General features: G+C 38.3%; 1 protein-coding gene and 1 pseudogene across 5 annotated transcripts in view; one reads left to right on the plus strand and one right to left on the minus strand.

The window, feature by feature from the left end:
• Nucleotides 1–486: 486 nt before the first annotated feature.
• LOC140953720 (uncharacterized) lies at nucleotides 487–1,560 on the minus strand (annotated as a pseudogene).
• A 669-nt stretch (nucleotides 1,561–2,229) lies between these two features.
• Nucleotides 2,230–18,625, plus strand: part of LOC140921348 (uncharacterized) — a 92,042-nt gene continuing 75,646 nt past the window's right edge. Inside the window, exons 1-8 of one of the 5 annotated variants that reach the window (XM_073371343.1) lie at nucleotides 2,230–2,328; nucleotides 10,502–10,621; nucleotides 11,080–12,498; nucleotides 13,085–13,322; nucleotides 13,962–14,087; nucleotides 14,959–15,045; nucleotides 15,167–15,274; nucleotides 16,017–17,019. In XM_073371343.1, coding sequence (XP_073227444.1) covers nucleotides 10,601–10,621; nucleotides 11,080–12,498; nucleotides 13,085–13,322; nucleotides 13,962–14,087; nucleotides 14,959–15,045; nucleotides 15,167–15,264 — 1,989 coding nt within the window. In that variant the 5' untranslated portion in view covers nucleotides 2,230–2,328; nucleotides 10,502–10,600 and the 3' untranslated portion in view covers nucleotides 15,265–15,274; nucleotides 16,017–17,019. Of the gene's footprint in view, nucleotides 2,329–9,373; nucleotides 9,490–10,501; nucleotides 10,622–11,079; nucleotides 12,499–13,084; nucleotides 13,323–13,961; nucleotides 14,088–14,958; nucleotides 15,046–15,166; nucleotides 15,275–16,016; nucleotides 17,020–18,625 lie in introns of those variants that run through there. The other 4 variants (XM_073371345.1, XM_073371344.1, XM_073371346.1 and 1 more) reach the window with 4 other exon arrangements.

The raw sequence follows: 18,625 nt of genomic DNA on the forward strand, positions 1-18,625 counted from the left end.
TTTTGATTTTCTAATTCGCTTCCATGTTGGAACCATTTAAGTGATATCATCACTTTTATACCTTAATTTAAACCTGAATAATCTCTAACATGAAAATCATATATTTTAGAAACAGGCACCTCAGCTCAACTTAGTTATACTCCAAACTTATGGTTAATGTGTTCCAGTCAAAAGACAAGAAAAAAATGAAAAGCGAAATTCTGTAACAGGTGCATGTGATACGACATAAGATCATTGCAATTTAACATGTGTGGAAAATGAAAGAATATATATATTTTAACGGCTAAAACAGATTGCTCTGTGTATTTACAGATTATCGAATATCTAGGACTGGGAAAGGATCAGACATGAGTTTTTAATAACGATAATTAGTAGGTATGCTTAGAATATATGTTCAGCTCAGCCGTTTTCCTGCCAACAAAATAATAATCATCTTTATTGAGGAAACTTTTTGATAAAAGATATGGTTTTCAAAAAGAACCTCAAAACTAGATATATATTATAAAAACAAAAAAAAGCTATAAAATTGCAAAGGGATTAAAAAGATACAAAAAATGCATAAAAAATTAAAAAATAAGTATAAGTAAAAATTAAACGTAAGTAGCTATATTAAAAACTTAAAAACATTACGTTTAAAACTATTCACATTCCTTGAGTCTTTGATCGTCTGACTGAGGGAGTTAAAATCGGAAACGGCATGATATTGTGTTCTTTGCTTCCCCCAATTTCTTTTGACACGTGGTAATCTAAAATTGCCTTTGTTACGTGTATATATTATGCCTATGAAGTACGTCTTGTCTAATCAAGTCCATATCGTGATTAGTTAGGCCATTGATGCATTTGTATACGTGTACACACCTTCTTTGAAATCGCCTTTTCTCTAGAGGCAGCCACTTGAGAACGGCTAATGCCTCAGTGGAGGATGAGTACAATGGTCTATTTAAAATAACTTTAGCGGCCTTATTTTGCAAAACTTGCAAACTAGACATAAGGGTAATATTATGTTTATCGCCCCATACGAGATCAGCATATTCAAAAAGGGGCATAACAACACTTTTATAGAAAAGTAGACGCGCCCTGAAAGGCAATAAATTGTACAACCAATTCAATTCCCAGCTCGATCATCACGGTACGTCATTTTCTGGCTTGTTTCGATTTTCGACATTTCTTTTTGTTAAACTTAATTCTCAACTAGGGTGCCTTTTCCCAGAAATCAATCGTAACTCGGAGCAAAGCCATGAGATATGGGTCATTTCCATAATGGGTTCGTAAACAGTCTAAAAACAAATATGTACTATTAAAGGTCTCCGCCTACGTCACTATTTTAGGCGTTACTTTAAAACCCTAACTTTCTTTCTTTCAGTGGATTTTTATTCAACCACTATCAAACCTCAACTAACTTTCACTGACAGAAGGATTGCAACTTGAAATAAAGATTAGGCCAGCTTTCTCAAGTTAAACACCACTGTTTCCAAAAAAAAATGATGAAAAACCATTTTTTTATAGTGCCGATCATGCTTCGTCTCCCCATCCTACAATCAGTGGAACTCACCATGACATAGTACCTTTGAAGTAAGATGTAATGCACTATAGTATCTACTATCTTTAATTTCAAATCTCCATGTCATAAAACACACCAGCGCTCTAAACTGAAGGTACCGGTATCTCAGTCTGATATATTTCGCGTTCTCTTTGCCTGACTGATTTGCTAAATAAAAAAAATTCCCTGACCGGCTTTTACGCAATTCTCAACAGCAAAGGTGCTTAAAATTAATAATTGAAGAACAAGGTGAGAAAGGGGTGTTCTATCAGTTCATTTGAGGATATAATATATTAATTGATATAAAATCAATCGTCAGCCCCTGTGGCTAGGAGAAGGAGCCTGACTGACAGAAGGCTTGCGTGCAGCAATGAGCTCACGCCCTCTTTTTTTCTTGGGAGATGTCGACATTCCTTAGCATTTGTCAAATTGATCTTAAATAATTATAAATAGCTCCTAGAATAACTCAAGGAAATACATTTGGTCAAAAATGGTAAAAAAAATAAGAGAAAGCGAAAGAATACTCCTCGTGGATACTTAGATCTTTAAAAACCTAAAAGAGGTAAACGCAAACATTCATTCCTTCCTGAAATATCTTTGCGAGAACGTACGTGAGATGGAAGTAGAGGCGTTAATGATATATTGGCATCACTGCTTTAAAAAGCCTTTTTTGGCAAATTACTTGACACGATGTGTTCAAGTCAAAAACTTTCTGGCATAAATTAATTCAAAAGTGAAAAGGAACACAACATTGCTACAAGTAAAAGATGATAAGAAGAAAATAAAAGGTAACTCATTGATTCATTACGCTAAATCTAGTTCAAAATGCTTGCGTTTTTTTAGCTACGTTTATAATTAGTGAAAAGCAGAATATGAAAACAAAGATCCTGCGTTTCCCTTGTAAAGCAGGCGACTGAAGAATTTATTGTTCATAGCAAGATTGCGTAAAGCTCCTTTTTTAATATTTATTCTTGTCTTTTAGAAGCTTGTTAAGTCTTGCAGGAATCCTAGCAATAACTACATGAAAAAATGGTTTTGTAATTTCGTGTTGGCGGCTTATGGTGCATAGTTAATGCGCCCAAAATGTATTACCGAGCGTGGCTTCATGTTGTCATTTTGTAAATAATACAATTTCACAATAATAGATAATAATCTTATTTTCTACAAAGACCATATTTCTATATTTAGCAATTATTATAAGCACCCCGCGAGCAAGTAATTTATCCCAACGCTCAAGCCATCCGTCGGGTTAGAAAAGATCCACGATATGCTGGTCAGAAGACTTTAAGGTACGGTCTGTCGGGTTATGCCGGCATAATCTGGCCTTCAACTGATTTATTTATTATATCCCTCAGTAATTTCTCTCAGTTTTATGCGTACTATGATTGGTCTGTTTTGCGGGCTGAACTGTTCATTTCATGTAGTGGGTATGTTAAGCGTAAACGAATGTGCTTGAGAACTCAAGACCACGATTTTGGACGCTCATGTTTTAAGGATTTGACGCACGACGGTGACAACGACATTCTACTGAATTAAAAGGGAACTTATGAACTAAAGAAATTTTTGAGCGATGCACGTTAACCGCAAGTAGAGTTTGTGCATTCTTAAGCAAAGGATTTGCCCAAAATCGTGACCATAAGAGTAATCATTACACTTATGATTAGCAAAGAAAGTAATTCTGAAATCTTTGTACTTTTTACTTATTATACACTAAAACAGTGAGATAACTCTGCACAAAAACTACAAGCAATTATTGCTGTACAACGATATTACAATTTTGGCCTGCAAATGACCGAGTTAAAGGATCAGCTAAAAATGCATTTGTTTAATAGCGCTTGGGTACCCTGGCTCCAGAGGTCAGTTTTACAAATGCCTAGGATGAAATAAACTGCGCTCACGGTTTTATAGTGCTTCGCCGCGAACTATCGGGTAAGAAAAAAAAAGAAAAAACTTTTGGCACCCAAGGAAGATATACTCTTTCGTTTACATTTCTTCAAAAGGAGTTGTGAATTCTTCTTGTATTTAAAATCATTCTGTAAAAAATCATTTAACTTGGTTTTAAGCTTATTTATGAACATGTCAGCTAAATGAAATAACGCCAGGCTTAATCTGCATTTGTTAACAAGAAATTGACTTTTTCACCGGTTTTCATCATCAGGCTCTGAGATTGTAGGGATGACGCGTAAGTGAAAGGCACGCGAAAGTATGAGCGCGAGATCTGGGAATAGTGGGCGGTGGCGGGAAAAAGAATATCCCCAGTTTCCTCCCATTTTATTTTCATGTTCTTGCTTTCTTAATTTGGACTATCTCGACTATCTTTTCCGACTATCTCGGAGGCTGGAACAGGCTAGTTTCGTAGACAAATTCAGGTTAAACAGACAAAGCTTAAACTGTAAAATATGCCAAACCGAATTTATTGCCACCTTCTTGTTGTAGGGAACAGCTTTGTAAAAGTTCTTTGTACGCGAGTCTGGCGTGGGACGGAGGTAAGGCCTTCCCAATAAAATGTTTCGTTTCCCATCGCCTGACCGACCCATTTTTCTCGAAAAGTGAAAAAAAAAAATTCCAGATTCACTAGTCGAAGAAGCAAGTACTTTAATTTACAAACACACTATCTTGTTTTATGAATTGAAGAACAATTGGTATGATGTGACGTCCTTGTCTTTAATTAACATCGATACTACGTTTTTTAAAGGCTGTTTAGACATTTGATAGTCAAAAAGACCACGTTTTTGAGTTGTCTTTGTAACCAGGCTTTCTTACTTAGCAGCCCGGCCTTCTCTGGAACCCAGACCCCATTCAAGTGTGTTTTTTTTTTGTCCGACCGACCCACCATCATAAGAGACGGGGCGATGGGAAACGAAACATTTTATTGGGATGGCCAAATACCATTGGATATCCCGAGTTTGAGGGCCTTCTTATTCTTGGGTTGCACGTGACGTCACCAAAAACCAAACTAAGAAACTATCGATTCTCCTGAGTTTCTACTTTCACGAGGTATTACAGTACATAAACATCTTTACATAAATTAATTTTTGGTTCGAAAGGGTTCTTCGTTTTGCGAGAGAGGACGCTTGAATTTCCAGGCTTTTGCGTGACGCGGCATTTAGCTGGCGGCCGGGAAAGCTCTTATGTGGGTTAAAAACATTACCGATTTTGGGAGATTTTGCAATCTAAACATTCCTTGTCTCAGAATAAATATTACTGTAATCTTATGAGTTCCTCAAGCGAAGAATTCACGCGTTAGTAGGAAAACTCGAAAACAGATGTTTCTGTTGGTATCCGGCGGCCATATTGGTGTTCCTGAAAGGGACACCAACATGGCGTTTCCATACAAAGCTTTATAAATTTAGGTAAACCGTTTTTCCCAATATCTCGCATTTGAAATATTTCAGAGACCTGATTCTTGGCAAGGGTTTTTGTATATTCATCTTTTTTCATTTCCCAGATTCTAGTCCTTCTGTATTGAATGGTTTGTATTTTTATTTTTCTTTGCGTGACAGTGCAAGCCGGGAATATGAGGTGAGCCAGCCGGATTAGCTGGCATGGGCTGGCCCACTTCACCAAACTGGCTTGGCTCATGCCTTGTTTCCTCTTAAAGTTTTTGTTGTGCTTTTATATGAGAAGGTGGGCTGGCCCACTTGCCGTGATCTTGGCTCAAAGCAGCCAGGGTATCAGCAAGCAAACACAACAGACTTTCTAGAAGCGAGCAATGATCCCAAACAGCTACAGACTGTAACTGGGCAGGCTCACCTCATATAAACAGACCCTGAGTAGCCAATTAGAGCGCGAAAAAAAAAACGCCATCCACAGTTTGAGTATATACTAAACTATATTACAGGTCCCGAGGTTGACCATAATAACGGGAGTTTATCAGTTGAAGGATTTTGAAGATCTTTTTGCTGTCATTGTTGTCTCTAGTTTGCTTATTTTTCACAAACGCCTCTGGGCATGCGATTTCTCACCTAAAATAGTGGCATCTTACATGTGGCATTTCAAAATAGTATACAGGTAGGGTGGCGAACGATTGGTCGGTACAGGTTAGCGAATGTTGTGCTCTTATTGGTTTCCTGACCAAGTTTGTTTGTGAAGATGGCTGTAAAATGGCCTGTTTGTTTTTGTTTGTTTGCTTGTCACCCTTTTTCAGACTTTGGCTTCTCTCGGCTTGAAATAATGCAGGTTCACAATCCGATATTAAATATTTAAATTTCATCGGTCCCTAGCCTGAGTATCAGGCCTTCCTGAGGGGCTAGGGGAGAGGAAATTTTAGATGAGGGAGGGGGGGGAGGGGGAGGGGGGAGGAGAGCCCCGGCGATGAAATTTTCTTAAGATAATCCTTTAACAATATCTCCGAGGAACAAGCAACACAAACCTGATGATCAAATGAAAAACTGTGATTGGCCACAAAATCATTTTTCTTACCAATCAGAAACAAATCAAACTGTTCCGAGACTGTTTCAATGGGTAACTGGGATTTTTCCCCAGAGGTTCTCTCGTTTGTCTCCCCGGCGTTCTAGAGATAGCTTCGCTTATGAATATCCTGCCGTCCAGTTAGCTATCCCTGGGTCTACTACTTTCTCCTGATTCCTCGTTTAAAAAAAAATATTTTCTAATAATACGATGCATCATGTATCAGACAACTGCATTTCCCATGTTTCAATATTATCATCTTAAGTTAATTCATTCTTTACTCTCTATGGTTAATATTTAACAATTATTCGCCGAAGGCGAAGTTAATATTGTTGAATAATCCCCGAGACGAAGTCGAGGGGATTATTCAACAATATTAACTGAGCCTGAGGTGAATAATTGTTTTAGTATATTCACACGAAGTGATCTCAACAGAATCAGAAAGGAAACCATTAAAAAACGATTAGTTTGATTGACGGGTGAAAATTCATGCGTGAACACGAAGCCGTAAACAGTGGATGCGCAAAAGTTAGATCTTTACAGTATCTTCAAACATGGCAAATGATAGTTTTAATCCTTTTGTATCGAGTTTTGTAAGCTTTAGCATCAACGGTTTAAAAGAAAACGCCGAAAATTTAAATTACTACCCAATTCTGAGAAGAAAAGTATCTAGAGCTTTATTTGTTTCTGTCAACTCACCGTGAATGAGAAAGTTTTCTTCGTCGCTTCTTGCAAATGCTGTCAACAGCGGCTGCGATCAAGGTGAGCGTTGTTTATCTCCAAAGTTTTTTGCCTTGTTAACTTGCTGGCACGTACAATTTTCGAAAATATTTGCCTTCCTCTCTTCTCCTTAAATTAACTTCTATTTATAGGCAAAATTGGTCTTGCGAGAAAATATCGAAATCACAAAACAGTGACAAAGCGACCTCGTTTTCCTCTGAAGTGGTAAACATAGCTTCGAGCGTACAAAAAGTCAGCTAAAGTAAACCACTTCACAATAAATCACGCTGTTTAAACACCATGAAGTCTTTTCTTGCCTTCAAAGTCATCAGCACTTGGATATTCGTGTATTTTCAAAAAGGTTTTACTTTGAAACTTTGGCAAAACACCCAGTTCACGACAGCGATTTTGTTCGGCTTTATATTCACCGCCTAGCGCGGTGAATATAACGTCATAGTCCGAGATAGCTAACCAATCAGATTGCTTGAATTACCGAGATCACTGAGTGTGTATATACTAAATAAAGATTCTTTAAATATTTGTTTCTTAGGAGGCTACGGGTGTATTCACTTAAGGTAGCTCGATGGGGTTTTTCAGGATCATTACCGCCCAAGTTTAAGCATAAACAAGCTGCGTTGCCAATAACAAAGATTTGGAAAAATTACCACCACAGCTGTATTAGATAAAGCCGAAAATTTGTTATGATCAGGGTTACAAAGATATCGGAATTGTCATAGCAACGAAATGACGCCATTACCTATTTTACTTGCAGCTGTATTTCTCGGCCCTGGGAACTCTTCCTCGAAAATCGTTCGCGGGAACTTTTTCCTTCAATAGCCGACTCGATGTCCGTAAAGTCTAAGCGAAAACTGGAAGAGCGACTTATCCAGATATTTTGGTATGAATTTTTTATGGTTTTTAGGTGAACAATCTTGATGTTCGGCCGTTATCTGCAGAAAATGAAACGTTTTTCAAGTGTTATTTCACCTCATAGTAGCTTCAATCTTTTTAAAAACATGTGTGAAAGATCATGGACTCCGAGATAGCTCTAGCCGATTGCTACAAAGAGGGATTTGATTAGTATATATAGAGGCGCTCTTGTCGTCGGTTTTGCAAACATTTTGGTCTACTAAAACCGCCCCATAGATTTTTTTAAAAAATTGAGATTCTCGGGATTAACCGAAGTTTTACATGACTTTTGAGTTGTAAGGCAGTAAAATAAGGGATACAATTCGTTTATTTTTATAATAACAAAGAAAACAGGGGCGTAGCGTGAGATTTTGAAGGTGTACGCTCGCGGGAAGAAAAGTTAGAGTACCAAGGGAGCTCCAAACTAGGGAGTTCTGGGGGAAGCGCTCGCACAGAACATTAGCACGAAGGAAAATATGCAGTAGTTAGTTGTTTATTTTTCCCATCTCCATTGTTACCGATAAGGTACAGTGTTTACGGAAAAAAAGGGCAAAATAGTGACATCATCGAGAGGCATCTACCTTATTACATGAAATTTTCGCGACACGTTAATTTCTCGAAGTTCGCGATACAAAAAAAATCGCGAAATTAAAGTGACACGGGCCCGAAAATTAAGAGACTCGCATGGATGTTGTGGTCAACTGACTCAAGAACAAAAATTCATGTACAAGCATGATCTGCTTGAGGACATTGTGAGAACTGCTTCGATGTTACTGTTGACATTTAGTCCGCTGTTGCGTTTTTCTTAAGTTTGACGTTATTGTTTCTTCGATAAAGTCGTTTTATTTAATTCAAGAACATGTTAAATAACATTGCCAATGAAATGTAAATCGTGGTACTCAAAAACGCGAAATTCTGTCACCGACTGCTCAAAAAAAACGTTATAGTGGCGTGACAGACGAGAGATTGATTGATTGCAATTCTGCACATACACAATCACATTAGGACGTTTATATCTATAACATTGTAACAGAGTTTGTCCACATATTTTTTTGCAAAAATTTTATATTTTGAGTCACTTTAATTTCGCGTTTTTGAGTACCACGATTTACATTTCATTGGCAATATTTAATAGGGAGTTTAAGCAAAGACGTTTTAAGCGACCACGTCAACCGGGAGTGGAATTTTTGAACTCTTCGGCCATTTTTTGAACAAATTCTTTGGCAAATTGTCTCTATACGAGTAAAGACACTTAGCAAAGCAAATTTGGTTGTGTTAAGGCATAATAAAAGAGAAAAACGCATCAGTCATCAAGATCTAATGATAATAAACGCTTTCAGGAAATAAAAAAAAAAAATTCCCAGTTTTCAGCTGCACGCACCGGCGTATCAGTGTGTTTATATGAACGCTACGCCCATGAAATATAATTTTTGTGTTTCCCCACGTGCAAATCATTTTCTCTAATCACAATTACATATTCGTTATCAGTTCAGAATTTAAATATTAATCAAACGACCCTCGAAAGATTTTCCCTCACTAACACTGCCTTCCTTTCAAAATAATCAGGCCTACAACATTTTTATATACCAAGACAATTTTGTGTAATTTTAGAAGAATAAACCTAGAATGACAAGGAAAAGGGACGAGATGTTTTGAGTACAGCGTTCGCGGCAGCTGCTCAATAATGCGACGGCAATCGACTCCATAACAAAGGATTCAACTGCGTCGACTCGATTATGTTTTGGCTTTTATGCATTCAAGAGTCGCTTCTAACGCTTGTTGTAATTGGTCAAAATCGAGCGTCTGATAGAAAAAATGGACTTTTTAAATAGTTTGTTATTCTTGGTCTCGCTGATTTTACTTGACAATGCTTTGTCTGTTCATGTGGAGCCGCGCACTACGCATTGAAGGTAATTCTCGTTAGTGCGTCAGACTTTGACCAAATTTATTCTCAGTTGGTGTTTTGTAGCTTCAGATAGTGGTGAAATTTCGCTGCATGCTATGATATGATCAGCTCGAATTGTTGCCGTCATACTGGAAAACAATTTAACTTGGATGTTCGTTATTTCGCTTTTAATTCCCAACGTTTTTCAGTATCGGGAGCTGAACCCTCTCTTGCCTTTTATGTAAAATTCTTTGGTTGAAAGTGAAACACCACAACCCAGACATGGTGAGACAATTGTCAAAAATATCCTTTTCCTCAATTCTGAAAAAAGCTAATTTGAAACAACTACTTTATTGTATGACTTTCTTAGTACATACCCGACTTACTTACATGGTTGTTGTGTACTACAACCCTTTTTTAACTTCAAAGTCACTTCTGGGTAAAATATTCAGTACTGTTGTATATTTTTTTCGGCCACATGACTCAAGCGATTTGTGGCTATCCTTTTTGACAGTTCATTCATAAATTCGCAGAATAAATTATGGTAATAATTTCTTTGTTGAATATACTTGATAAAGCAAATCATTCGATTTTACTAAAAAATACTTGGGTCTTCGCTTGTGTTGTCGTTACAAGGTTACGAGTCTACTCAGTTAAAACTCAAAGTCGGCCGAAAAGGCTTTCGATTTTTACCTGAAATAACAGAGAAGAAAATAAAGTTGACTATTAACTCTGACAAAGAGGCCGTAAGCACCTGTTGGAGTCAAAAGCAGTTTGGGTGAATTTTTACAAAAAATAAGTTATACAAATATGAAACTTGATCGAGAATTTGGAAAAAAAAAAATTAAAAATGAATATATCTTGCGTACGTCAGGTCTTGATATTTTGTTTTCGTCGAAACCGCAATTCACTACGTCTTATATCTGAATAAAGAATCAAAGAGTGAGCCAAGACTGTAAATACTTTTTGAATTATCATTATAGTTTGTTTCCTCGGCTTAATGTGCTTTCAAATATATATTTCTTTTACATTTCAAGTGTAGTTGATATTGAAACTTAATACTGCTGATACACTGAGTACTCAAGCCATCTGCTCAAGCTGGAGGAATTGTTCAACTCAAAGAGAAAACAAAGAACATGGCATCTTCTTTATACGAGGTAGGACAACAATCCCGGCTTTAATGCTCCTTTTTTTAGTTTTATTTACATGTTACTCTTCAACAAGTAAAAGGCAATTTAGAGAAAAGGTATGATTGCCGAAAAACAATGTTAGCATTTTTGATATTGAGTTTAAAAATATGTTCTACATATTGAGACTTTTAAAAACATCAAAGCATTCACATCGCAAAAAAATTCTCATTTAATTTTTCTTCATGAAGGATTTCCCTTGACGTTCTTTTTTCATTCAACGGATATGGCCGCGTTGTTCACTGCTCAAAAGTAGCGGTCTTGTCCTCTTGATCTCTTCATGTCTCCTTCAAACAATGGGAAAATTACCTTTCATCACAAGTCAATTCATTAATGTTTCTCGCTCTTGCATTTCCTTTACCTCCACCCTCGTTGTGCTCCTTAATTGACATGGTTACCTTGAAGATTTAACATTTTTTTCTTTGCAGAATATTGAAGATTGGGAGCTGGAGAGGCTATCAGGAGAATTCGAGGGCCACTATAGTGACAAAGTAGATCCTAAAGAACATTCATTTGAAGTAACAAATGAGAATGGTGAAGATTTTGGAAACAGAAATCACTGCAATGGTACAAACGGAATTCACCAAGAGGCCAACGATAGGGAGGTAAATGAAGAGACCAATGATTCTAATGATGAACACGAAGCAAACGAAGAAGGCAATGAAGGTGAAGAAGGAAATATATCTGCACCTTATTACGGAAGAACTCTTGTGGCTCCTGAATATATGAGCTTCCAAATTCAAGACCCTGCTGCTGCACCACACAAGGAAGATAACGGGGTGGGGGTGATCGGTGAAGAGGACTGCACGGTCGCCGGTGGTACAGATGATTTTGGAAAGGGTCATGGTGAAGAAGAGGAAACGTCTCATTCTTTTGATCAGTTTACTCTTGAAGAAGGCGAGGGCGACTCTTGTGAAGATGGAGATGGAGAGTGCGGGACAAGTGAAGAAGTCAACCTAAGGGACGAGGACCACGTAGATGATTCACCACGGCCGGCTCGGTTAGAAGGAGATGATGGAAAAGGAAATAAAGATGATTTCAAAGGAATTGCAGATTTGGAAGGAAAAAATGAACAGGAGAGAGATGAAAATGAGCTACACTATAAAGAGGGGACACTGAGTGAGAATGACGAGGTAGAAAACGTTCATGAAGACGAAGGAGATGAACAAGATGGTGACGAAGATGGTGAACAGGGAGGAGATGAAAAAGAAAACGATAAAGACAATAAAGGCAGTACAGATTTGGCTCCAGAAAAGGAACTGGAAACCAAAGAAAATGAGGTATATAGAGAGGAGCGACCGAGTAAGGATGGGTCTTCGGTAGAAGAATTCTGCAAAGACAACGAAGAAGATGGTGAACATGAAATAAATGATGCAAAGACAGAAGAGACTGTTGAAATCAAAGAACAAAGTGAAGACGATTCGATAAAACGAAATATTGAAGACAACGAAGTCGACGAAAAACACAACACTGACGAGAATAAAGACCATACAGAAGAAGAAACCAACAACGAAGACGAAGAGAGTAGTCAAGAGGAAGATGAAAGTGATGAAGAATCTGAAGACGATCGATTCCACCATGAGTATAAGATAACAGAAGATAAAGATGGGGAGGAGGACAACGAAGATAAGTCAGTCAGCGCTAAGGACATGGCGACAAACAGATTGACAAAACTTGAGCATTGTGACTCCCTGAGAGTAAATGTGGCATCGCCAACTCGAGATATAACCAATGTAAGTTCTACTGAATCGCTGAATGAAACTGATGCTGGACACGCTGAAGGTGATGATCCCGACGAACAAGCGGAGAAACTGACTGAGGAGACACAAAAAGAACAAGAGGCAACGGTAATGACTTCAAGAGTTGATAATTATTGATGTAGCGTTGATAAGGCTCTTTTCTTGAATTTATTACCTCTGACCCAAACCACAAAGAGTAAAAAATTGAAATCAAGCTTAGCAAACAAAAAGTCTAGTTGAAAATAACGCGAATTTACTTTTCTAAACAATTGCAAAGAGATAAGTTGTATCCAGGCCGGTTCTGTCTTCAGTGTATCAATTGCGACGTAAATTGATACAAACGTGGAATAAGAGGCGTGGAATAATTGATATACAGTGACAAGAGCCATAATAGCCATATTATGGCTCTTGACAGTGATCACTTTCTGACGCAATGGTCTTGGAACGGACTTAATTGTATCAGACAACCTTCAGTTCACAGTCCACCAACAAATCACCTATTTCCCTTAAATTTTAAGTCATTGAAGTCGTTTACAGTTGCCAACAGTTACTTCTGTCTTTAGTCCACTTACGAACAAGACTTCCTGTCGGGATAAAACGATAAAATACTTTAGTCTAAAGTCATATGTAATGGCCATTCCCTGCCGCCTTTCCAGAAAACGTATTTAAGCAAGACAGTAATGTTCCTTTATAGATCAATGAACCTCTCGAAGTAAATGACGAGCAGCAATATGACGATGACGGCGAGGAAATTGCAAGCGAGGACGACAGTGGCAACAGCGATGACTCGGTGGAAAATGTAAATGAGCCCGGCCAGGATGTAAGAAAAGAAGAAGATAATGGAGACGACAACGAAGAAGACCTGAATCCAGACCTTGAAGAAGGAGTGGCCAAGAATGAAGGAAAAGCTGAAGAAGAGGAAGCTTTCCCAGGTAAGGAAAACAATGGTTCCGTGATCGAAGCCGTTTTAATTGGCAGAGATAAATGGAAAAGGAATTAAAGATGAAATTGAAGATGCGAATTCAGACTGCAAGAAGATACTTCTACCGAAAACGAAAAGCAGTTGGTGATTCTTTTAAACTAACTTGTACACTTTGGAGAATTTCTTTTCAAACGTTGGCATTCGATTCACTTATCCAGACTGTAAAGAATGGCGATTGGTCCATCAAAAATCTAGACTGTATCGCGAAATCTCGAGTTTTTGGCAAGGTTTAGGAGTTCTTATCAAAGGCCCGTTTTTTATATTATACACATAAAACTTGTCGTCTTTTAGTCACTTGATATTGAATATTATGACACCAATTTCAAATTCAAATTTTCGGCCTTCTAGACAATGAAAAAGTGAATGGTATATCGGAGCATTAACGCCAAATGTAACGACTATCAAAATCGAATAGTTGCGGTACCAGCGATTTTGCACAAAATGGTATCCGATGTTTAAGCGAAGCAAACAATTGCAGATCTCCATACTGTCACCATTGACACATAGTAAAATTGTGACTTTATCACATGATATATCATCCAATAATTCTTCTCCTATCTTTTCTTAATTCCTTGACTTGCCCATCAAGTGCACCGAAAGCCCCAAGGGCGTGAAGACGAGGCAGACCTTACTGGAAAGGTGAAGGAACTGGGTAGGATCTTTGAGGGAGGCGGTCCTGTTTATTGTAAAGGCGTCAAGAAAGATTTGGACGCAGGTAGTAATTGACGGATTAATGTAGATATTAATTAGCAAGAGAGGAGCTTTATCCTCTCGTGATATGAGTAGTATGTCCAACAAACAAACAAAAGCAAACAAAAAAAACCAAAACTTTTATTCACACATATTAAAACTAAATACAGTTGCCCTGCAAATTAGCGAAGAAACGCCATTCGAGGCAGGGTAAAGTAATCTTATTGAGAATAATGAAAATGATTCAACATAACAATACAGAAGCTGATTTGTTCTGGGTGTCTGCGGAGTCGGCTACTTTCTTGAAAGTAAACATTACGTTGAAATCAAGTTCTGGGTGATCCACTACCTATTTGATATCGTTTGCTTTAAAAATACCGATCCTTTCTGTAGCCAGTGAGTGTAGGGACACGAGGTCTTAAAGAAGTGCTTTCTCTGGCCAAAACCTTTTCCCAGTATAATACATGTGAGAATACAATTATCAAAATAGTATTTCCTTTTTTGGACGCTTACTTTACATTGAACTTAAATTAACCTATCCTATTGCAATTTAATTACCAGAAAAATGTTTTTGTTTGCCTTAGTCACCCATTTTTCTCTAAATCTCTCGTGTCGTTTTGCGAAACGTACTGAAATATTTCTGCTCCCGTTGTATAATTATACAGCGGCCCATGTATAGTAGTGTTTTTTTCCCACATATGGTTTATAAGAATAATTGAGTTCAAAGCTTGAAAGACGAGGTAACCTATCGTAAGTGATTTTTAGCATTTCCCAAGAAAAACTTAACGAACTATCAGTGATTCAAACTTCAAAAATTCATCGATCCATTGTCCAATTAATAACTGCATGCGTAGGTTATCAGTTTCCATGTTCACTCATTGTTTTCTCTTTTGAAGCTGATGGTTCCCCTGTGAGTGTACGCAAGTTCAAGGCAATATTTGAAACACATCAATATTCCGCGGCGGAGAGGAATCAAGAACCAGGTACTCAGTACATCATTTTACGTTTTGATAGAGTAATGTCAGTCTTGCTTCGAGGTTTACTTCATCTGTTATGGTTGGGCTAGACGTGCTTGGACATATTGATTTTCCACTTTATTTTTAGGACGAAAAGAAGAATCATCCAGTCCTCCACGTGGCATTGTCAAAAATTTACGAGGACTTTTTGAGAACCCTCAGAGTTTTGAGACAAGAAATGGATGAAATAAACAAGGTAACATATAACACATAGGAACATAGAAAACCTGTAACGAGAACAATTCCCGAATGATGCCTCTCAGTTTCGATCTCAGGTTCACGTAGCCTTTAGTTAAAGAAAACGAAACAGAAAGGTAAACAAACAAGGGTAATCATGAACGGGACGATTTCGGCATCCAGGTTCAGGGGCGGATCTAGGGGGAGGGTGCAGGGGGTGCACACCCCCCCCCCTAAGATGACCTGCGGTTTTCTAATACAACTGGTATTCTGCAAAAAAAAAACTATGTGGTTTATTAGTTTTGAAGTAGAGCAAGAGACGAGTGCACCCCCTCCTAAAAAAAATCCTGGATCCGCCCCTGAGGTTATCAGCTGACCAAGGAAGTGATTCAACCATGAAAAGGGTACAGGACAAAGTAGTACGTGGGAAATCTAGAAATAACATTCAGTTACAGGACAATATCATAGTTTTGCCAATCGCGTTTACCTAATGTCAAAACCGGCCGGCCAAATCTGATCGCTTTGCAAAAAACAACTTTTTTGGTGAGTTTTCCCTTCAACATATCACTGCCTTGCATACTATTTAGGAATAGACTAATGTCGCTGAGCATTTCTGGTTAAATTATCTTTACGACTAGCACTGGTCTGATAGGCCAGTTCCCACCAATAGTAAGCGCACTGACTACGATTGCTTCGCGAGGATGATATGTTTAATGTATGGACATAATTTAATTTCTGCTGTCGTTTTTTATTTTTTGCAGCTAACCCTACCTTGTAAAACAACGAAGGTTGTGAAAAAGGACCCACATTATGCGGTGTTACTCCAGAGACATAGTTAAAATGGTCACAGATTTAAAACGACTGTGCTATAGTTGTAACTTTTAAAGCCTGTTTAAAATACATTGTTACCCGTTATCAACAAAAGGGTCTTGCCCTTATATAAAATGACGACCCTATCTCTAGTATCGTCAAGAACACGTCTCGGCTTTAGTTTGGGATCAAATTCCTTAAAAAATGAGCAGGTATGGAAAGCGAGTCGGTTTACACTTATCAAACTAAAGAATACTTTGCAGCTGACAAATTTGCCAAAAAAATACGGTCACACCTTTATACAACGGTCACCCTTGGGAAATGGCAAGGAGACCATTATATACAGGGTCACCACTACTATACCGGTCAATATTGCAGAATATAAGGCAACTGAAAATTTAGGGAAGTTGTCCGGTGACTGTAACATACAGGGTGACCGCTATATACAGGTTTAACTGTAAATATACCTGATTCAATAAAGGTTGCTTTGGGCATTGGATAATTGCGCTCTGGAAACTATTGTTTGGCGGTCACTCAAGCAAATCATTGCAGTTAGTTCCGTATGCCCAATTACCAAAGCAACATTTATTGATTTAGGGTATATAACAAACGCTTGTTCGCCTTCGGCTTTAGAAATTAAAGCAACTTGTTTTCGAAAACAAGTTACTAAGGTTAAGGTTAAGAGCGCCCACCACCACTTCTCCCAGCCATGCCATGATGCTTTTGATGGACGGTTACCATCAAACAGGGCCATCACCGGTGGCAACGTGTCAATGCTAATAATGTTCAGGTTAGCCTACAAGCAAGCACATTTGACGATCTGTGAAATCCTTCAAGGTGGGCGTTCTTGGAACGATCTGAAATAAGTTGTAGCTTCCTTGGGCGGAAGGTCCGTAGCATTGAATTACTGTTAAGATTTTATTAAAATTCGATACGTCAAGTTTATTATCGAAATACGTCATAAGCTGTGTTATCACTGCTCTGAGTGTCTCTCTTTGAACCAGGTTACGATGTCCTATGCTGTTTATCCGTTAAGTAAAATTTTACACAGAAATGTGCTAACGAAAGTACAGAATTTTGAAAATCAATCGAAAAATATAACCTTATCACCAGCTTTTTAAGCAGAGAAGAGTGAATAATTATGGTTCTCGCCTTAACGTTTTTGAAGCTACTTCGTTCCCACGGTTCTCCCCTACCCGTCCCTACGGAGAGAGAGAGAGAGTTTGGGAACGAGGTTGTTTCTGAAGTTGTCACCCATCTTATCTGGAAAATTCAACGGGTCAGGGGCCGCCCCGGTACTTCAAGAGCTTACGTCACAAGTTCAGACAGGCGTGGAATTTACGTCGGTTGTGCGTGATTGGCCGATCTCAAACTTTCGACGTTACTCCCGACTAAAAAGGAGCACAGTTTTCTGAATGAGTAGTGCAGATGGACATGTTCACACAATCCCCAAGTCCAATAGCTACCTAACCCTTAAGGGTCAGTTTGTAACAGATGGTTGTACATTCCATATCTATCTGAGTTCTCTTGGTAAGTCTTGGTACAGTATCTACAGCTGTTACAGTGTTTTTCCCCCTTTGCTCAAACTGCAGTATCATCCCATCATCCACGACTGCTACATATCACTAAATAATGTTATTGCCGGGGGAGTTGTTTCATATCTTGAACTCGACACATGAAGAATAGCAGCCTTGAAACTTTGTTCATTATGTATTCCTTGACTAGCAACAACAACTATTTCGAGCTCAGCTCATGTATCACTCCATTGCATCCACCATCTTGACTGCTACACGGTAACCAGCAACAAGCACAAACAACCATGCCATCAAGACAAGGCTTGCAACAAACTGTAATCAAATAAAAGCATAAAATTTGACTACACTGATACTTACAATCATGATACATACATGATACATGATAAGATTTCTAAAAACACAGTTCATTCAAGGAATAAAATGCCAAAGTAAATAGTAGGTAAGGAATGATTTTGAACTGACAGCTCTAGCTGTCCACTGTAGTTGCAGTAGTCAAACTCCTGCTAACAGCCACTACTATACCTCTATGCAATGGCTACGCAATTGTTGGTACAATGGCTACAAAATGATTGTTGTTCTGGCCACCAGCCCATACAGTATAATTTTATTGGGGAGCAAGAATATGCAGTCTGTGGGGGAAATATCAGTCATTCGCAATTCCTGCATAACTCTGTCTATTGCCAACATGTGGGTTTAGGGACCGGTCATTATTTATTGCCTGGGGGCGGGGGGAGATTTGGGGCTAAACAAGGTAAAATTTAGCCGATTCCCCCTTTGAATGTTACTTCACTGAAGTGATCCTCCCTAATAACATTTGATGACTTTCGTGATCCCCTCCATGTCTTCATTTTCCAAGCAACTTTGAGTGGTTCCCCATCTGAATCCTTCGAAAGTTTTCAGTGATCCCCCCTACTGGGTTCTCAGTTACGACTGATCCACCCTTTTGTTCTCCTTAAAATCAAGTGATGCCCCCCAAAATCCTCCGACCGGTCTCTTAGTTTTTGAAATCCCTTATTAAGCTCTCA

This window comes from Porites lutea, chromosome 12 (genome assembly GCF_958299795.1).
Source record: "Porites lutea chromosome 12, jaPorLute2.1, whole genome shotgun sequence".
Taxonomy (NCBI): domain Eukaryota; kingdom Metazoa; phylum Cnidaria; class Anthozoa; order Scleractinia; family Poritidae; genus Porites; species Porites lutea.